Below are 21,712 nucleotides of genomic sequence, written 5' to 3'. Positions count from 1 at the left end.
TGCAGATAACATTCTTCACTTACGTTATAGTTTAAATTTGTTAAATTTATTAGTTGTATATGTCTAACATTCCTCCTCAGAGTCAAATTTCCCAAAGACAGAGTTACTATTTTACATTTTCATATTCAGTATCAGTGGATACTATAATAAAGGTCTATTGATCATGGAATTTCTAATAGCTGTATGATGACAGAAGCACATCTTTACTGCTTCACTATCAACATTTCAGTATATACAAGACCTGACATGTAGCTCAGGAGCGGATAATTTGCCTAGCATTTATGAGGACTTGAGTTCAATCCCTAGCAAAAGAAGGAAGGGAGAAGGAGAGGAAAAAAATAGAAAAATTAAAGAACTCAAGCAACTTTGATTATGTTATTAATTACTTTAATTAACTACTTTATTTGGTAACAAAATGCACTATTGTAGTTTAAACAATTTCATTAATTTAAATTTAATATTTATATCAACTTTTTCAAAGAAGCAATGGGATATTCTGAAGTAATCTTTTGTTACATGGCAGTAGCTTGATTGGTAATATTCTGGAAAAAAAAAGATACATTTTCTCTTATTTGTTCAAGAAAGGGATCTGTAAGCTTTGAATAATCTCCAGAAAAATGTTTCCACTGCTTCAGCTGTGACATGGAAAGAGGTTTTAGGGAGTCAGATTTCTGATGACGTGGACCAAGCTGACAATGTCTAGAGACGGCAAAAGTTTCGAAAGAATCATCTGAAATAAGGAAAACAATATGAAAATCCTCAGCCAACCAATGCTTTTTTATGACACTGAGTTAATGTGACGTCTTACAATTGATCACCTTAGTTTGAGTTAAAACATTCAACTTATTCATTCTTTAAACATTCTCAACTGCTAAAAAAAAAGACAAATTAACTTTACTACAGTATACAGAATCAAAATACAACTAACCTGTATGATCTTTTTCTCCTGTACACTCACAGTCAAGCAGGTCATGAGTAACACAATGTGAGCTTTCATGTAATGTGAACAAATTTTTAAGTTCCTCTACTGAAAACTGAATATGTTCAGATGTCTTTGTTAGATCTACAACTGCCCCAGAAAGACCTTGTTTACTGATTTGCCTTTGATAGATCTTTTCCTCTATTGTACCTGAAGAGAAAAAAAATCATTAGATTTCTTTTAGATCTTCATGCATTATTTTTATAGGGTAAACATGTTTGTTACAACATTAGCTAATAAAGTAATATATTCCTGACAATGAGGTACAAACTAACAGTTTCTTGGGGTCTTGAGAGAGAGAGCCATAACAGTACTGAAGTTTGAACTCAGGGCCTCACATCTGGTAGTCAGGAATTCTTATCACCTGAGCCATACTCACAGACTCAAAAATATTTTAGCTACAAAAAGGGCACACATATTTTGTCAAATGGAAGTATTATTACCTGTGGTTAGGAGTCTGTAAATATGAACAGGATGTTTCTGACCATCTCTCCATACTCTTGACATAGCCTAATGAAAGGAAGTAAGAATTCTGAGTACAGAAGAAACTGCTAGCCCTTGTGACATAAGCAATTTGTAGGAATATGATTTAATACTGGGAATTCTGGATTTAACTAATAGTTTCAAAACATAGAGCACAGGTGGATCAAGTGTGCCCTATTTTGTATCTTTGTCTTGGGATAAAGAAAAAGAGGGATGAGCACTCATTGAGGTATTGTAAAGTCATGGTAGGGGGTGCCACACAACCAGAGTATATACGCTGTTAAAAAAAAAAAAAAAAAGGTGGGGGGGGGGGGGCAGCCACAGGTGCCTTACACCCATAATCCTAGCTACTTACAAAGCTAAGATCTGAGGATCACAGCTCAAAGCCAGTCTGGGCAGAAAAGTCTGTGAGACTTTTACCTCCAATTAGCCACTCAAACACTGGTAGAGTGCTAGCCTCGAGCACAGAGGCTCAGGGACAGCACCCAGGCCCTGAGTTCAAGCCTCTCAACTGACAAAAAAAGAAAAAAAAAAAAAAAAAAAGAATAGGACAGCAAGTTTAGATGGCCAGAATGCAAAGACCCAAATATAACATGGACATAGAGGGTTCATTCTATCCAGGGGTTCATTTTTACCCCTGAAAAGTCCTTAGAATATCTGCAGTCAGCTCAGGTACTAGTTAGATACCTGAACTTTAAGATAATGATATTGTTCTGTAAAAGGCCTCTGCCATTTCAAAGAATAATCTGGCCTACAACCAAATCTTGTGATCATCTCTAAGACCATAGAGTAAATAGTCTGGTAAAGGTTCTAACCAATGTATGCTAACAATGATCTGGAGTGAATAGTAAAGTCAGTCACAAAGTGCTCTAGGCCTACAGGACTGACCCCCAACAAAACCCTGAACACTAAAACTTAGGTGAACTTCTCTGGTTGACAATACTCCATTCATTCATTAATCATCATTGTTGAGAATTAAATGTTGTCCATACAATTTACGAGGAGAGACAATTAGAAACTCTTGCCAGATCCTCCTAGTCTATGCCCTGTGTACCTTTATCCTTTGCTGACTTTAACAACCTTTACAATAATATAACTGGTATAACACTACATATTTCAAAGAATAAACTGGCCTCCAACTAACTCCTGAGATCATCTTTAAGGCCTTAGAATAACCTGCTTGGTTATTAGTTCTGTGATCATAGTTTTTTCTTAGTTCTGTGATCCTTCCAGCAAATCATTAAATCTGAACGTCATCTTAATAATGCAGATACAAACCAAAGTACAAATCTGTAAGTAGAATTCTCAAAATAGACTGAAGTGTACTATATTTTGAAGAAAAACAAAGGCTTCTTCTCAATTAGTTTCCTAAATAATTTTGCATCCTGACTGTAGGCCTGTACAAATTGATCATAATATCCATAACACTTTATAGTCCTCCTTTTACCATCATGAGCATTCCAAGGAATTAGGCTCTGTAGACAGGAGGTTTGGGTTTGATTTTGCCTTGATTCTGCCACTTATAAGTTGTAGAACTATAACAACCTCTATGGGACTACTAATACCCATATTAATAGGGATATTGTAAAGGTGAAATAGATGGCAGATGGAAAGGACTTAGCAGAGTCCATGATACAAAATAAGAACTCAATGTACAACATTTATTTACATGTAATCATTATCATCTTTGTATTCCCATCCATTCAATACTGTCTATTTAATTCATAAATATTCCTACCTGGATATCAGTGGCAGGATTCCAATCAATGTCATAAAGAATTAAGTGAGATCCCCCAATAAGATTAAGTCCAACACCACCAGCTTTTGAACTTAACAAAAAAATAAAATCAGAACAATATTTACTATTGAAGCCATCTACAATTTGCTGTCTTTGAGAGATTGGTGTTTGTCCATCAAGTCTTGCAAAAGAATATCCATGCCGCATGCATACTTCTTGTAAAATATTCAAGGTTTTTGTGTAGTTGGATACCAAAACAACCCTGTCAATCAAAAATAAAAGATTCAGGCTGGAAATATGGCTTAGTGATAGAGTGCTTGCCTAGCTTGTATGAGGCCTTGGGTTTGATTCCTCAGTACCACATATACAGAAAAGGCTTCAAGAGGTGCTGTGGCTCAAGTGGTGGAGCACTAGCCTTGAGCAAAAGAATCTGAGGGACAGTGCTCAAGTCCTGAGTTCAAGCCCAAGGACTGGCAAATAAAAAATAAAAGATTCTGTATATGAAACTTTCAGGCAATATATGATTTTTTTGTAGTTGAAAGAATATACCACAACACTATCATTGATATTTATAAAGAATTTAACAATCAAACATAAGTACTCCTTCACATTCCACTTTAAAGGCATTTATTAAAGGTCTGTTATCCTAACTACTCAAGAAGCTGAGATCTAAAAGGACCACAGTTCAAAGCCAGCCTAGGCAAGAAAAGTCCATGAGACTCTTATCACTAATTAACCACCAAAAAGCTGGAAGTGAAGCTGTAGTTCAAGTGATAGAGCCTGGAGCAAAAATAGCACAAAGACAGAACACAGGCCAGAACCAGCATGCGCACACACAGAGATACAAATATAAGTTTAAGCAAATGTCTACAATCTTAAGCCCAAACTGGTTTACAATCTGCTTCCATCTACATTATATATGTCCCTTTGAACATACCAAATATTTCTAATAAAACATGAGAAGAAATATTAGATTTCTAATAAAACATGAGAAGAAATATTAGAAGTATTGCACTTAAGGCAATAAATAAGAAGACATCACATTAAATCTGAACAGGAGTTTCCAAGAGGAGAAAGCGTCTGAGCTTAAGTCATAACAAAGAGAAAAGCTCAGCAGAAGAAAGAGAAGAGATATTAGCCTACAATATGTAGGAGCAACAAGGGAAATGTAATGCAAATTACAAATTCTACCCAACAAGTAGCAGGCAAATTACAAATTTGATATAGGACCCCACAAATGTAAAGGAATGATTGGTAATAGGCCATGGGGTGGGAATGTGGCTTAGTGGTAGAGTGCTTGCCTAGCATGCATAAAGCCCTGGGTTTGATTCCTCAGTACCACATACACAGAAAAAGACAGAAGTAACTCTGTGGCTCAAGTAGTAGAGTGCTAGCCTTAAGCAAAAGAAGCTCAGGGACAGTTGCCCAGGCCCTGCGTTCAAACCCAGAGACTGGCAAGAGAGAGACAGAGACAGACACAGACACAGAGAGACAGAGAGAAAGGGGGGAGGTGGCTAGGAAAGGGGGCACTAGTGCTGTCCAATGTGCTGAAGAGTTTAGAAATTTGGGGGAAAAATTAAAAAGTATTCAAATAATTCTAAAGGAAAAGAGTGACATGCTTACTCATATTCTAGATATGTAATTGAAAGCAATGTTGAGTATGCAATAGGGTTGAAAGTAGGAGGGAAAGAGTTCACAAGGGACTATCATAACACAAGTCAGTAATCATAAGAATCAAAACAAAATTTTGGTAACAGAAAAAGGAATGAATTCCTGTGATTAAAAAATAAAATCAAGGGGCTGGGAAGGTGACTGGGGCTGGGAAGATAGCTCAGTGGTAGAGCGCTTGCCTTGCATGCATGAGGCCCTGGGTTCGATTCCTCAGCACCGCATAAGCAAAAAGAAAAAAACCAGAAGTGGCGTTGTGGCTCAAGTGGTAGAGCACTAGACTTGAGCTGAAGAGCTGAGGGACAGCGCCCAGGCCCAGAGTTCAGGCTCACGACTGGACCCAAAATAACAATAATAATAATAATAATAAAATCAAGGGGCTGGCATTGTAATCAAAACAGCTTGGTACTGGCACAAGAACAGACCTCAGGACCAATGGCATAGAATTGAAAACCCAGAAATGAACCTACAGACCTATAGCCATCTAATCTTCAATAAGGGAGCTAAAAAAAATAGAATGGAAGAAAGACAGCCTCCTCAGTAAATGGTGCTGGCAAAATTGGTTAACTACTTGTAGAAAACTAAAGCTAGATCCTTATATATCACCCTGCACCAGAATCAACTCCAAATGGATCAAAGACATCGAAGTCAAAGCAGTCACTCTGAAAACATTAAAGGATGGAATAGGAGAAACCCTAGGTCTCCTTGGCACAGGCAGAAATTTTCTTAATAGAGACCCAGAAACACAACAAATCAAAGAAAGGTTGGACAAATGGGATTGCATGAAGTTGCAGAGCTTCTGCATGGCAAAGGACATAGCTAGCAAGTTAAATAGAAAGCCCATGGATTGGGAGAAGATCTTCACTAGCCATACAACAGACAAGGGTCTCATATCTAAAACATACTTGGAACTCAAAAAATTAAATCCCCCAACAACAAATCCTTAAAGAAACAACTGCCCAATAAATAAGTGGGCTAAAGACTTAAAGAGAAACTTCTCTGAAGAGGAAAGGACGGCCAATAGACACATGAAGAAATGCTCAACCTCCCTAGCCATAAAAGAAATGCAAATCAAAACCACATTAAGATACCACCTCACCCCAGTTAGAATGGCTAAAATCAAGAACTCTAATAACAACAGATGCTGGAGGGGATGTGGACAGAAGGGAACCTTACTTCATTGTTGGTGGGAGTGTAAACTTGTTCAACCACTTTGGAAAGTAATATGGAGGTTCCTGAAAAGACTCCACATAGAGCTCCCCTATGACCCACCGCAATCCCACTTTTGGGCATTTACCCAAATGTTTACAAACAAGACCACTCTAAAGCTACCAGCACGACTGTTTATTGCAGCATTATTTACTATAGCTAAGATATGGAACCAACCCAGATGCCCCTCAGTAGATGAATGGATCAAGAAAATGTGGTATTTATACACAATGGAATTCTTTGCCTCCATCAGAAAGAATGGTATTGCCCCATTTGTTAGGAAATGGAAAGGCTTGGAAAAAATTGTATTAAGTGAAGTAAGCCAGGCCCAAAGAAACATAGGTCCCATGGTTTCCCTTATTTGCAGTATCTAGTATATGTCTGAGTCAAGCAGAAAAGGTCAGATAAGGTGATGTTAGGGAAATGAACCCTAAGATATGTATTCAAATGTTTTTGTTCTTTCATGAGATTGTTTCTAACACATTTATAAGATTATTTCTTTGTTGCTTTGTATGTCCCTCCCCTACAGTATAACCCCTGCTTTCAGTGTATTTGATGTCTGTATAATTTGTGGAGGGGAAGGGGAAAAACAAGTCGTTTAAATAGGGATACAGGTGGACCCATTGCAACAATGAGAAGTACAAGTCGTTATGTCGAAAACGAACTTACAACTTTGGTGGGGGGGGGGGGGGGGGGGCCGGGATGATTGGAGGGGGCGGGGAGGAGGTTGGGAAGGGATGGGAAGGGGAAACAAAGGAGGAGGCTACAACGCTTGATAAGAAATGTACTCATTATCTTGCCCATGTAATTGTAATCCCTCTGTACAGTATTTTCACAATAAAAATAAATAAATAAATAAATCAAGGGTCTGTGAATGTGGTAGAGTGCTTTCCTACCATGCATGAAGCCCTGGGTTCATTTCCTCAGTACCATATAAACACAAAAAGCCGTAAGTGGCACTGTGGCTCAAGTGGTAGAGTGCTAGCCTTGAGGAAAAGAAGCTTAGGCATAGTGCCCAGGCCCTGAGGTTAAGTCCCAGGATTGGTAAAAAAAAAAAAAAATTAATTAATTAATTACAAATATTTTAATGACCAACAAGGTTAAGTAAGTAAAAAGAAAACTAACTTCCAGGGTTTTTGCCTGCATTTGATACCACAATGGGAAATGACCAGGCTTACAACTTCTGAAGCTTGAAGTACTGTAGAATATCAAGTCAGATTTAGATTCCCATTAAACAGAAATAAAGCTATGGGAATGAGAAGAAAAAATTTGACTGGCAATAGATCTGAAATAATATTATATGAATGATGGTTGAGATCACCCAGGAAGGAGTTGAGAGTAGGAAGATGAAAGAAAAAAAACTCTATAGTCTATCAATATTTAGGGAACAGTAAAAAAAAAGATCCTGGAGAAGAATGAGAAACAGTTGTGGGTCATATAGCAAAAGACCACTAGGTTTTTAAATATATACATATATTTTATTTACTTTTATTTTTTCAAAGAAAAACTTACCTATTGTTTTAAGTTTACAAAAGATTGAGAGCTGATCATTCCCCCAAAGAATATCCCTTTTAATGTTTCCTTATTTAAAGGAGGGAAGAGAGGAAGAGAGAAGTAAAGAATAGTGCAAATTAAGAGTCCAAAAAGCCGGGCGCTGGTGGTTCAAGCCTATAATCCTAGCTACTCAGGAAGCAGAGATCTGAGGATCATAGTTCAAAGCCAGCCCAGGCAGGAAAGTCCTTAAAACTTTTATCTCCAATTAACCACCAAAAAACCAGGAGTAGCACTGTGGCTTAAGTAGTAGAGCACTCACCTTAAGCTGAGGAGCTCAGGGACAGCACCCAGGCCCAGAGTTTAAGCCCCATGACCAAAGAGTCCAAAAGTACCACTTAGGGAAGGGAGAAAGAAACAAGAATAGTAGAGGGTAGATAATTTTGAAATGCATTTTGAAAGAGGGCAAATATGGTAGAAACAGACAGTTTATCTCTATAAAAACTAAACTAGTAAACCTGTTGAAATTGTTTCAGGAAGGGGGGAGTGGGGAAGGAGGAGAGTGACAGAAGGGGTAAATGTAACGATGAAATCCCTCTCTGAACTAATATAATATAATAAAAAGAAAAAAAAAAAGAAGGGAAAAAAGTCTATGAGCACCTACAGACAGTTAAATTGATCTTACTTTTCGGTGGGACGAAGTTCTCGGATAACTGCTAAGAGCTTTGACAGCACCTGGAGTTTTCCTGACTCATTTTCAGTGAACAGGAGAGGGTTGTAATCAGCAGGGAACACACTTAGCAAGCCTTTGTAGAGATTCCTTTCTTCATTTTCATAACTTGTTGAGCTACTTTCTTTATCCTATTCAAATCAATAATTGTTAACATTCATGAATTCATTTTTAATAAGGAGAAAGAATACTAAAATCATAGGGGAAAAGAAGAGTAGAAAATAAGAGCTACCTAGAAAGTCCACGCTGTTAAGTAAATCTTTATAGGTCACAGTTTGATTATTTCTTGCAAAAGGTAACATGCATCCCATGGAGTTAATTAATGAGCAATTCTAATGTAGTTTCCTAATGGCTGCTACCTTTACTCTACTACAATCCCTCTGCAATTTTATACCTCATACAACTAGAGGAGAGATAAGGAAAGGAGGAGAATGGTTGGAGAGGAAAATAAAGAGCAAATAGTGATGTAAATTCTGTACGTGTGTGTGTGTGTCTGTGTGTGTGTGTGTGTGTGTGTGTGTGTGTGTGTGTGTGTGACGGTTGTGGGGCTTGAACTCTGGGTCTGGGCGCTGTCCTTCAGCTCTTCAGCTCAAGGCTAGCGCTCTACCACTTGAGCTACAGTACTACTTCTGGTTTTCTGAGTGTTTATTGGAGATGAGTTTCACAGACTTTCCTGCAAGGGCTGGCTTTGAACCGCGATCCTCAGATCTCAGCCTCCTGAGTAGCTAGATTACAGGTGTGAGCCACTGGCACCCAGCTCAATTCTGTACTTTTCAAAACACTGATATTCCCTCTCATCATCAAAATTTCTTTTCCTACTTTTATTCTCTCTCCCCATCCCCTCATCATTTTTTCTAGTGATTTCTGCACTGCATATATCTCCTAGGGCGTATTCAAAATCAAGCACAATAGCTCATTTAATTGTATCAGTTTCTGCTCAAAGAAATAACAATTTTACCAATGAATTAACAGAGGAATTAATCTTTACCATGTGTTTTATTTCCCCAACAGTTTTTCCAGGGAGTGTGTGTGAGGTGCTAGTATTGAACCTAGGAACTCCTAGGTAGATTGCCTGGTGAATGTTAAATCAGAATACAAGGGACATAGGTGATCTTAGCATGTATGTCCTTAAGCAGGATCATTTAATCAATCACTTGCAAAACTGAATAAAAATCCTCATGCCTGGCTCCTACTTTCAGAGCTCTGATCCATGTATGTTGAAGCCTGGACATATGTAGTATTAAAAGCTTCCCAGATCATTGTAATATATACTACTCATTAATATTCAAAAAAAGGGGTAATACCTTTATTCTGTGACCACCTGATACATCATTTCCATCAGAGATCAGCCAGAATTTTTTTTTTTTTTTGTCAGTCATGGGGCCTGGGTGCTGTCCCTCAGCTCTTCAGCCAAGGCAAGCACTCTACCACTTGAGGCCACAGAACCATTTCCAGTTTTCTGGTGGTTTATTGGAGATAAGAGTTTCATGGACTTTCCTGCCTGGGCTGTCTTTGAACCTTGATTCTCAGATATCAGCCTCCTGATTAACTAGGATTACAGGGGTAAGCCACCGGCGCCCAGCCAGCCAGACGTTTTTAGACTTTTTTTTACATCAATGAATTGACACCACATAGCCCAATACCCCTTGATTATGAGTTATAATGTTACTATTGGCTATTACATTCTGTTCACATTTCCTAAGGAGAGACTCATCACCTTGATCAAATCTGGAAAACAACCTGGTGTTAATAGGAACAAAATTATACTTACAAGCCATTGTTTAAAGACTATACATGTACACCAGTCATTTTGGCCCTTTCATACCAATCCTTGCTATGATTTTTTTTTTTTTTTTTGGTCCGGTCGTGGGGCTTGAACTCTGGGCCTGGGCGCTGTCCCTCAGCTCTTCAGCTCAAGGCTAGCGCTCTACCACTTGAGCCACAGCGCCACTCCCGGCTTTTTTCTTTTTGCTTATGTGGTGCTGAGGAATCGAACCCAGGTCCTCGAGCATGCAAGGCAAGCGCTCTACCACTGAGCCACCTTCCCAGCCCCGCTATGATTTTTTTTGGGGGGGGGGGTCCAGTCGGGCCTGAACTCTGGGCCTGGGTGCTGTTCCTCAGCTCTTCAGCTCAAGGCTAGCACTCTACCACTTGAGCCATAGCACCACTTCTGGCTTTTTTTTTTCTTTTTGCTTATGTGATGCTGAGGAATCGAACTCAGGGCCTCAGGCATGCAAGGCAAGCATTCTACCACTGAGCCACCTTCCCAGCCCCTTGTTAAGATTTAGAAGAAAGGGGGCTGGGAAGGTGGCTCAGTAGTAGAGCGCTTGCCTTGCAAGCCTGAGGCCCTGGGTTCGATTCCTCAGCACCACATAAGAAAAAAGCCAGAACTGGCGCTGTGGCTCAAGTGGTAGAGTGCTAGCCTTGAGCTGAAGAGCTGAGGGACAGCGCCCAGGCCCAGAGTTCAAGCCCCACGACCGGACCCTCCCCCCCCCCCAAAAAAAAAAAAAAAAAAAAAAGATTTAGAAGAAAAGTTCTTCAGAACAAGTTTCAGACTGTTAGTGATATCCTTTGTTTGAAGCTAATAATCTTCCTATTAGTAGAGGTCATATGGCAACAGTGGACAAACACTCTGATTCCCTTGCTACCTTTTCTAGAACGTGCAAGGATATTCTAAATTACCTGGTACATTATGGGCCATTATAAAATCTTCCTTTTAAGGAAGAATTTTTGGCTTCTATTTTTGTGGGGCGTCATAGCCAAAGGGTTTAATTTTTACCACTGTAATAGAATTTGTTTCTTTAAAAGTTGCTTAGTAAAATGTTATGATCCAACCTTTTTGTAGAGTTACACAAAGCTGACTTCTCCTATGATAAACTAAGTAAATATAATTCACTCTAGGATAAACTTAAGGGATGGAGTGTTTTGGTAGAACATTCCATTTTCTAAGGATATAACTAATGGCTTCAGGCAGAAGACAGCACCAACAGTTTTTTGTTTACAAAGGTTATTTTGAGATAAATTTTTATTTTACGTTTTAAAGGAAAAAAAATAACAGAATAAAAATTGTCCAGAGTAAGTTAAAAATAATAGGATATTAATGATCACTGTGAATCTTCTATAACTAGGCATTCTTTTCATAATTTCTTGCCAAATTGTCCAATAACATTGTCATGAAGCTTCTATATCTTTGCTTCCCAGATAAGAAAACTAATGCTCACATAGGAACTTGAGTAGAACTCAACTGTTAGAGAACAAATAATATAATGCAGCCTCTTCAGGAGGCTGAGATCTGATTATTATGGTTTGAAGCTTACCTCCAATTAACAACCAAGAAGCTGGAAATGAAGGTATGGCTCCAATGGACAGCATCAACTTTGAGCAAAAAAGGTAAAAAGCAGTGCCCTAGCCCTCAGTTTGAGCCTCAGTACCAGCATAATAAATAAATAAATAATATAACATCAAATAATTAACTGTCATCAAGCCCCAGTATCAACACAGAAAAATAATTAATTTAAATAAAATTATAGACTGACTCTGCAATCCACATTAAAAAACAAAACAACTCACTATATTAACATAAGGTAGGAAAGCAGACAGTAGAAAAACAATAAATAAGGCAGACCCCCTCATTTCTTTAGGAATGTGTAGCCTAAAGTAGGCTGGAGAGTATCTATAGCAGGACCACACTAGCAGGGATGCAGAGCTTTTTAAAAACCTACAAATACAACCCTATGGATTAGTATAATCTGTTTTCTTGGCCTCACAAACCAAAAAACCCTCATCTCATACATTTAACAGTTTCATATATTACATACCTTTTTTTCTATTTTTTAAATAAGTTTTTTATTATGAAAATACTGTACAAAGGATTTTTTTTTAATACATACCTTCATTGAGCTGAACAGCAGGCAGGGGTGATTACACAGTTTTTTAAGCACTCCTATACATACAAGATGAGTACTATTTTCCAGGAATCCTTGTAAACAGAATCTGACAGCTTGAGAATTCAATAGCTTTCGATAGAGTTCAATCTGCAGTGCTGCTGGTCGGCAAAATACTACATTCTCTATTTTAGGTGGAAGATACTTATTTATAATTTCCTGGGTTCTTCTAAGTATAAAAAGTCCAGTGAGGCAAGTGAGTTCAGCTGCTCTTCTTTCTCCTAACTCTTTTTCTTCCTATGGAAAAATACCAAACTTAGTATCATACACATATATAACTTTATCATTGAAAATTTTGTAATAAACCATTTATTAATTGCTTCTATCAGATTTTATCAGAAGTGAAACATGAATATGAAGATAGAAAAAACATCTACAGTGCAGGGATACAGCACAGTGGTACAGTGTCTGCCTCAAATGTATATGAGTCTGGGTTCAATCCTCAGCACTGAAGAGAAAGAAAAATGAAAAACCAAAGTCAACTATAATCTTTTGAAATGTTCAGTATATTATTTAAGTAAGTGAAGCCACAATTTCCTAATAATTTCCTGCTTGGTTACTGGGACCATAGAGAACATCAGAAATCAACATTTTACAAATTAAATTATTCTAAAAATCAGTTTTTTTGTGAAGACTATAACGATCATAGCCTAACAATCATCAGGAAAAAAGATGGTAGAAACTAAGGTTCTACAAAAATAAGAATTCTAAAGTCAATTTTAACTAACCAGAAATGACTAATGTTGTACATCTTTTCTAAGTTTTATATCTCTCTAAAGATATAAGTATACTTAATGATTTATTTTTAATTATAACAAAAACAAGATAAACTTTAAAGCTTCATTCACATAAGAAACCAATCATCTGGCTCACCACTGAATTCCCCCAGACTCTCCTATACAGCCTTTTGCACAATTTACAGTATGTAATATATGTGTCTTGGATCAAAATATTAATGTGATATTATTCTTAAATAACATTATGAACATTTTCTATGCCATTAAATGCTTTATAATTTTAATTGATACTGTGTTTTCTTCAGTGAAACATGGAAATAATATAGTCTATCTCTAGTACAAACTTGGATTCAATGAAAGAGTGTCTATACAACACTTTCTATATATTTAGAAATGTTTATTTTTCCATTAACTTGTTTCCAACCTTTTATCATTACAGCAAAAAAAATTGACAAATTATTGTTTATTTCTTTATAATAAATTCCTAAAATTAGTATCATCAGGCCATAAGATAAACACAATTTTAAGATATTTGATACATACTGCCCAATTTTCCTTAGGTTGTGTTAAGTTACATTCCAACCAGCAGAGGATGGTACAATCATCTACATTTGCTATTACCATGCAAATTCAAACAACCAAGATTCCAACAGAAAAGTCCAAAACTTAGGAAGGACATTTTGATATGTTTATTGTTCACTTATAGTCTTTGTAAAGTGACTATGAATTTTAGATAAATCATGTGGTTATTTTCTAAAACAAATACCAAAATAAGAAATAAAAAGTTGTGGAGGAAAATTTTATTAATTAAATTTAAGTATTAACCAATCTATGAATAATTCTTACATACTGCTTTCTAGATGGATAGATTAGATAGATAGATATAATTAAAGAGACAGCTAGATATATAGATAGATAAAGACTAGACACACACACACACACACACACATTGGTTAAAGAGAGGGCCTCACTGTGGTATTTCCATACACGTATACAATGTAGCCTGATCAAATTCACCCTGTCATTCTCTCTTATCCCTTCTGCCCCTACTTAAAACAATTTCAACAAGCTTCATTGTTCTATTTCCATACATGCATACAAAGTACTTCAACCATATTTTCACCTTCATTCGCCCTCTCCATTTGCCTCCCAAGGAAATATATTATACATTCTTGCCATTCATTTTTTTTACATACCAATCTTTTTCAAATTATTTTTAAATTTTTATTGTTATAAAGGCAATTTTTAATTTTTTAGTAAATTATACCTCAGAAGAAGAAGGTTCTCTTGAGGTAATGATGGGTTCTTCATATATTTTCCTATAAGATAACGAGGAGCCTAATATTCCTGGATTAACAAAATTTATTAATGCAAAAAATTCTTGCAGATCATTTTGAATTGGAGTACCTAAAGAGAGATAAATGTGATAAGAAGTTCAAGGTTTTTTACTATCAAAAGTTTACAATGAAATTTGTACTCAAATTTTTTTTTTTTCCTTTTCTTTTTTATCAATCATGGGGCCTGGGTGTTGTCCCTCAGCTCTTCAGCTCAAGGCTAGGTCTCTACCACTTGAGCCACAGCACCACTTCGGTTTCCTGAGTGGTTTATTGGAGGTAAGAGTCTCACGGACTTTCCTGCCTGGGCTGGCTTTGAACTGCGATCCTCAGAACTCAGCTTCCTAACTAGCTAGGATTGCAGGCGTGAGCCACCAGTGCCTGGCTGTATTCTCTTTTCTTTTTTTTTTTTTTTTTTTTTTGTCGGTCGTGGGACTTGAACTCTGGGCCTGGGCGCTGTCCCTCAGCTCTTCAGCTCAAGGCAAGCGCTCTACCACTTGAGCTACCGCGCCACTTCCGGTTTTCTAGTGGTTTATTGGAGATAGGAGTCTCACGGTCTTTCCTGCCTGGGCTGGCTTTGAACCACGATCCTCAGATCTCAGCCTCCTGAGTAGCTAAGATTACAGGCGTGAGCCACCAGTGTCCGGCTTGTATTCTCTTTTCTAAGAGCAATAAACACACACCAATTCCCTAAAACAAAGAAAGAATATCCAAGTCAAGTTTAAAATATTAACAGTAACGTAACTATCTCTGGTGGCTGCGGGAAGTTCATAGAGTCTGAATGCTTAGGTTTATATCCCACCTGTATCACCTCCTCCCTAAGGAGCCCTAAACAAGTTACTCACCCCACCTTATTATCTGTAAAATAGGGAAATAAGAGTAGCTCTTCCTAAACATAGCTTCCCTATGACCCAGCAATTCCACTCCTGGGCATATATCCAATTGACCATAACCAGACCACACAAAAGCTAACAGCACAACCATTTTAACTGCAGCATTGTTTATCATAGTGAAGATATGGAATCAACCCACATGCCCCTCAGTAGACGAATGGAGTAAGAAAATGTGGTATATATACATAATGGAGTTCTATGCTTCCATCAGAAAAAAATGATACTTTCCCATTTGCAAGGAAATGGAAAGACTTGAAAAAAATTATATTAAACAAAGTAAACCAGACCCAAAGAAACATAGGTTGCATGGTTTCCCTCATTTGTAATGAGAATGTGCCTATAAATCTACATGTATGGGACTAGGAAATTGGTTCAGTGGCAGAGTGCTTGTCTTGCATGCATGAGGCCCTGGGTTCGATTCCACAGCACCACATAAGCAGAAAATGCCAGAAGTGGCACTGTGGCTCAAGTGGTAGAGCACTAGCCTTGAGCTGAAGATCTGAGGGCCAGTGCCCAGGCCCAGAGTTCAGGCCCCACAACCGACAAAAAATAAAAATAAAAATCTACATGTAAACAATGGATAGTAAAAGACAAAAATTATACTTTGATATGATAAATTAAACAGGACTCTAAAAATCCACACAGTAAGACCAAAGAAGGATATTCTTAGGAGAAGATCACAAAGGCTTAATAGCTATGTGCATATGGTCATATAAAATGATGTTTAGGGCTGGGAAGATGGCTCAGTGGTACAGCGCATGCCTTGCATGCCTGAGGCCCTGAGTTCCATTCCTCAGCACCACATAAGCAAAAAGAAAAAAGCCGGAAGTGGTGCTGTGGCTCAAGTGGTAGAGCGCTAGCCTTGAGCTGAAGAGCTGAGGGACAGAGCCCAGGCCCAAAGTTCAGGCCCCAGGACCTGACCCAAAAATAAATAAATAAATAAAATAAAATGATGTTTATAGAAATGAACTCACAGTTTTTTGTTTCACTTTTTGTGCTTTGTTTTTCCCCAGTGCTTGCTGTTTTTCTTTTTTTTTCTTTTGGTCGGTCATGGGGCTTGAACTCTGGGCTTGGGCGCTATCCCTCAGCTCTTCAGCTCAAGGCCAGCACCCTACTGCTTGAGCCACAGCACCACTTCTGGTTTTCTAGTGGTTTATTTAAGAGTCTCAGGGACTTTCCTGCTCAGGCTGGCTTTGAACCGTGATCAGAACTCAGCCTTGTGAGTAACTAGGATTATAGGCATGAGCCACAGGCAGCAGATTGTTTTTTATTTCTGTACCTTTTGTCTTATATGTAAAGCTTATCTGATTTGGTGGGGTAAGGGAGGTCACAGAAATGGTGAGACAAAGGGTGAACAAATGCAGCAGTGATACTCATTAGACACTATGTTGAAAATAAATTATATACCGGGCGCCAGTAGCTCATGCCTGTAATCCTAGTTACTCAGGAGGTTGAGATCTGAGGATCAAGGTTCAAAGCCAGCCCAGGCAGGAAAGTCCCTGAGACTCTTATCTCCAATTAACCACTAGAAAACCAGAAGTAGTGCTGTGGCTCAAGTGGTAGAGCACTTGCCTTGAGCTGAAGAGCTCAGGGACAATGTCCAGCCCAGAGTTCAAGCACCGAGACCAACAAGAAAATGAACTATACAATTTGTGGGGGAAAGAGAGGTCAGGATGGAAAAAACTGGGAGAAAACAAGAAGAGGTGACACTATTCAAAAAGAAATTTGCTCATTACCTGATTTATGTAACTGTAATGTCTCTATACATCACCTTTACAAAAAAAAAAAAAAAAAAAGTAGGGCTGGGAATGTGGCTTAGTGGTAGAGTGCTTACCTAGTATACATGAAGCCCTGGGTTTGACTCCTCAGTACCACATAAGCAGAAAAAAACAGAAGTGGTGCTGTGGCTCAATGGTAGAGTGCTAGCCTTAAGCAAAAGACGATCGGGAACAGTGCCCAGGTCCTGAGTTCAAGTCCCAGGACTGGCAATAATTATAATAATAATAATAACAAGAACAAGAACAATAAATAAAGAGTAGCTCTTAAAGTTGTGGGAATCAAGGTAGTCAATCCACACAATGTAGTTTAAACAATATCTGAATCTTGTACTTCTGGCCTTGAGAACTCTGAGATATAAATTTACAGTTGTGTATGCTACCTAAGCTGAAGTATTTTGTTACAGCAGACCAAATGGTTGAATCTCAACCATTTTCTAGTCAATATTAACTAAATGGTTGCCATCATACTGAGCTAAATAATAGGGCGGGGGTGGAGAGGGAGGGATCTAATTTTCTCTTACACGATTCTTAATTATGAAGCACCTATCATGTAATTAAGCACCTATCATTGTATATACATACAAATAGGTACTTTCATAATAAGAAATATAAATCAACTTGAGAGCAAAATGTTCTGCCGTTATAGAAGAATCGGTGAAGATGTAGCTTCAGTGGTAGAGAACTTACTTACTAGCAAGTACATTGAAAGCACCAGAAAAACAATAAATAAAAGTAAAAAATTCATTCAGGCAATTCTTTTTTTCCTTTTCTTTTCTTTCTTTCTTTTTTTTTTGGTGAGTCCTTAGGCTTGAACTCAAGGCCTGGGTACTATCCCTGGGCCAATTTGCGCTCAAGACTAGAACTCTACCAATTGAGCTTCAATGCCACTTCTGGCTTTTTTGAGTAGTTTATTGGAGAAAAGAGCATCATAGGGACTTTTCTACTTGGTCTGGCTTCAAACTGCAATCCTCATATCTCAGTCTCCTGAGCAGCTAGGATTACAGGAGTGAGCCACTGATACCCAGCTTCATTCAGGCAATTCTAAGGACATAAAAACCAACTGTAAGTATTCTAAACTCAACAATTAATTGGAGCTAGTTTTGTGTGTGTGTGTGTGTGTGTGTGTGTGTGTGTGTGTGTATTTTGTGTCGGTTGTGGGGCCTGAACTCTGGGCCTGGGCACTGGCCCTCAAATCTTCAGCTCAAGACTAGTGCTCTATGGGGCTGGGAAGGTGGCTCAGCGGTAGAGCGCTTGCCTTGCATGCTCGAGGCCCTGGGTTCGATTCCTCAGCACCACATAAGAAAAAAGAAAAAAGCCGGAAGTGGTGCTGTGGCTCAGGTGGTAGAGCGCTAGCCTTGAGCTGAAGAGCTGAGGGACAGCGCCCAGGCCCAGAGTTCAGGCCCCACGACCGGACTCAAAAAAAAAAAAAAAAAAAAAAAAGACTAGTGCTCTACCACTTGAGCCACAGTGCCACTTCTGGCTTTTTCTGCTTATGTGGTGCTGTGGAATCAAACCCAGGGCCTCATGCATGCAAGGAAAGCACTCTACCACTGAGCCACCTTTTCAGCCCTGGAGCTCGTTTTTTTTACCTATATTAGCACAGCTTAGGAGGCAAAAGTGACAATGATGGGAAGGCTAAAACAAAGACTGACCAAACAATAATATGAAGGGCAACACTAAACCAGGAAGTGAAACTATCAGAATCAATTTTCCACTGCAAATATTTTTTATATTTTGTTTTGCAGTGGTAGGGATCAAATCCAGAACCTTGCCCATACCAGGAAGAGCTGTTCCATTGAGCTGCTCCCAGCCTTGTGAAGATAAAGTTTAATTTGAAATGATAAATGTATAGTTGCCTATAATTAATATTAATAAAACTGTATTCTTAAAGTTGCCTGACATTCACATGGGAATCATCTTTTTATTCCTTACCTTTTCAACAATCTCTTATTTCTGCTCTTTCTTTTTCTTCTTAATTCTAGTAACAACTGTTTTTACTTTATAGTTGCACCTTTTTCTTTTTTGGGGGGGGGGGGGAGGAAGGAGTTGGCTGTGGGGCTTGAGTGCAGGGTCTGGGTGTTGTCCCTGAGCCTCTTTGTGCTCACGGCTAGTACTCTTATCACTTGAGCCAAATGCCACCTCTGGCTTTTTCTAACTAGTTTATTGGAGATAAAAGTCTCACAGACTTTTTTGCCTAGGCTGGCCTCAAACCACAATCCTCAGATCCCAGCTTCCAGAGTAGCTAAGATTATAGGTGTGATCCACTGGCACGTGGCAACTATTCTTAAAATAAGCAATACTGGCTGGTGCTGGGGCTCATGCCTATAATCCTGGCTACTTAAAAGGCTGAGATCTGAAGATCACTGTTTGAAGCCAGCTTGTGCGGTAATGTTCTTAAAATCTACAACTAATTACCAAAAAGCTCAAGTAATAGAGCACCAGCCCTTAGCAAAAAAAAGCTCAGAGACAGTACCCAATCCCTGAGTTTATACCCCCAGAAACAGCAAAAATTCTTTTTTTTATGTTTTTTTTTCTTATTGTAAAGATACTGTACAGAGGGGTTACAGTTACACGAGCAAGGTAATGAGTACATTTCCTATGGAGTATTGTTACCATCTCCTTTGTTTTTCCCCTACCATCACTTTCCTCCCCACCTACCCCACTCCTCCCTTCTCCCACCCCCACAAAGTTGTAAAGTTCCTTTTCAATATAGTGTCTTAGGGGCTGTGAAGGTGGCTCAGTGGTGGAGCGCTTGCCTTGCATGCATGAGGCCCTGGGTTCGATTCCTCAGCATCACATAAGCAAAAAGAAAAAAGATGGAAGTGGCACTGTGGCTCAAGCACCCAGGCCCAGAGTTCAGGCCCCAGGACCCAACCCAAAAAAAAAAAAAAAAATCAACATAGTGTCTTATACATTGTTGCAATGGGTCATCCTGTATCCTTATTTCAGCATTTTGTTATTTCCTTTCCCTTCCCCAAATTAGAAAAATGTATATATAAGACGCAGGGCACCAGAATCAAATACAGTGAAAACAGAGTTTATACCATGGGGGAAGAACATACAAAAGAAACAAAAGATAAAAAAATCACATAGTACATTATAAGTACATTAAAAACAACAGCATTTTGGTGTCTATTTAGCTTAGCATCATCTTATATGGTCATATGTACAAAGCTTTTGATCTTTTCTGCTTGTCCTAGACATACATTAGTTATTGCAGATAAGGGAAACCATGTGACCTATGTTTCTTTGGGTCTGGCTTACTTCACTTAATTTTTTCCAAGTCTTTCCATTTCCTAACAAATGGGACAGTATCATTCTTTCTGATGGAGGCACAGAATTCCATTGTGTGTGTGTGTGTGTGTGCGCACGCACCACACTTTCCTGATTCATTCATCTACTGAGAGGTTTTTTGTTTTTTTGTCAGTCTTGGGCTTAAACTCTGGGCTTGGGCGCTGTCCCTGCGCTCTTCAGCTCAAGGCAAGCACTCTACCGCTTGAGCCACAGCACCACTTCCGGTTTTCTAGTGGTCTATTGGCGATGAAGAGTCTCACGGACTTTGCTGCCCGGGCTGGCTTTGAACCATGATCCTCAGATCTCAGCCTCCTGAGTAGCTAGGATTACAGGCATGAGCCACCGGCGCCTGGCCTGAGGGGCATTTGGATTGGTTCCATATCTTCGCTATGGTGAATAATGCTGCAATAAACATAGTTGTGCTAGTAGCTTTAGTATGGCCTTGTTTGTGATCGTGTGGATAAATGCTTAAAAGTGGGATTGCTGGGTCATAGGGGAGCGTTCCAAAGCAGAACAAGCAAAAATTCTTAAAAAAGCAATATTCAGCCCACACTGAGTAATAAGGAGAAACAATCTCTGCTTTTCTTTTATAACCCATTGCAATTAAGTCCAGATTAGTCATTATTAGTCATTTTTTCCTGTTGCTATGTGAGTCCCCGAGCACCTGAAGAGCATTCATGTCTTGGGGGGGAAGGAGTGCAGTTTGGGGATTAAGTACCCCAAAATCAATAGCTAATCAAGATATCTCAACTATAGTTTAGGGAATCAAGAGTAAGAATCCACTCAGGTACAAACAGCTAACGGCAGAAAACTCACCTTGTTTTTTTCCATTTCCCTAGTTCCTTTTATCCTTTAAAAATAGCATATTTTATAGGTGTCAGTGGTTCATGCCTGTAATCTTAGCTACTCAAGAGGCTAAAATCTGAACAGTGTGTGGCTTGAAATCAGCCTGGAGCAGGAAAGCCTGAGATTCTTATCTCCAATTAACCTCAAAAAAGCTGGAAGTGAAGCTGTGGCTTAAGTGGTAGAGCATTAGCCTTAAGCCAAAAAAATCAGTGACAGTGCTCAGGCCCTGAGTTCAAGCCCTAGGATCAAAAAAAAAAAAGCTCACCAAGTACTTGTCAGGTAGTCCCAAGAATTTTACACAGATTAAGTCTTTTAGCTCTCACAACCACTCCATGAAGTAGATGGTATTATATTTTTTTTCCTTTTTTAAATATTTATTATTATTATCTTTAAATAGTTATACAAAGAAGTTCCCAGGGGCTGGGAAGGTGGCTCAGTGGTAGAGTGCTTGCCTTGCATGCACGAGGCCCTGGGTTCGATTCCTCAGCACCACATAAGCAGAAAAAAAAAAGCTGGAAGTGGCGCTGTGGCTCAAGTGGTAGAGCGCTAGCCTTGAGCTTAAGAGCTGAGGGACAGCGCCCAGGCCCA

The 21,712-nt window shown here is 38.7% G+C and overlaps 1 protein-coding gene across 2 annotated transcripts in view; it reads right to left on the bottom strand.

Moving 5' to 3' along the window:
- Positions 1-416: 416 nt before the first annotated feature.
- The window catches only part of Rad54b (RAD54 homolog B), an 89,684-nt gene continuing 68,388 nt past the window's right edge, over positions 417-21,712 (bottom strand). For both annotated transcript variants that reach the window (XM_042673091.1, XM_042673092.1), the window contains exons 9-15: positions 14,247-14,386; positions 12,189-12,479; positions 8,254-8,429; positions 3,201-3,462; positions 1,423-1,489; positions 929-1,129; positions 417-730 (exon numbers count right to left, since the gene is read on the bottom strand). In XM_042673091.1, the coding sequence (XP_042529025.1) occupies positions 513-730; positions 929-1,129; positions 1,423-1,489; positions 3,201-3,462; positions 8,254-8,429; positions 12,189-12,479; positions 14,247-14,386 (1,355 nt within the window). In that variant the 3' untranslated portion in view covers positions 417-512. The remainder of the gene's footprint in view (positions 731-928; positions 1,130-1,422; positions 1,490-3,200; positions 3,463-8,253; positions 8,430-12,188; positions 12,480-14,246; positions 14,387-21,712) is intronic.

Source organism: Dipodomys spectabilis, unplaced genomic scaffold, assembly GCF_019054845.1.
Source record: "Dipodomys spectabilis isolate Male_0828 unplaced genomic scaffold, ASM1905484v1 ptg000783l, whole genome shotgun sequence".
Taxonomy (NCBI): Eukaryota; Metazoa; Chordata; class Mammalia; order Rodentia; family Heteromyidae; genus Dipodomys; species Dipodomys spectabilis.
This window is presented reverse-complemented; position numbering and strand designations above follow the sequence as displayed.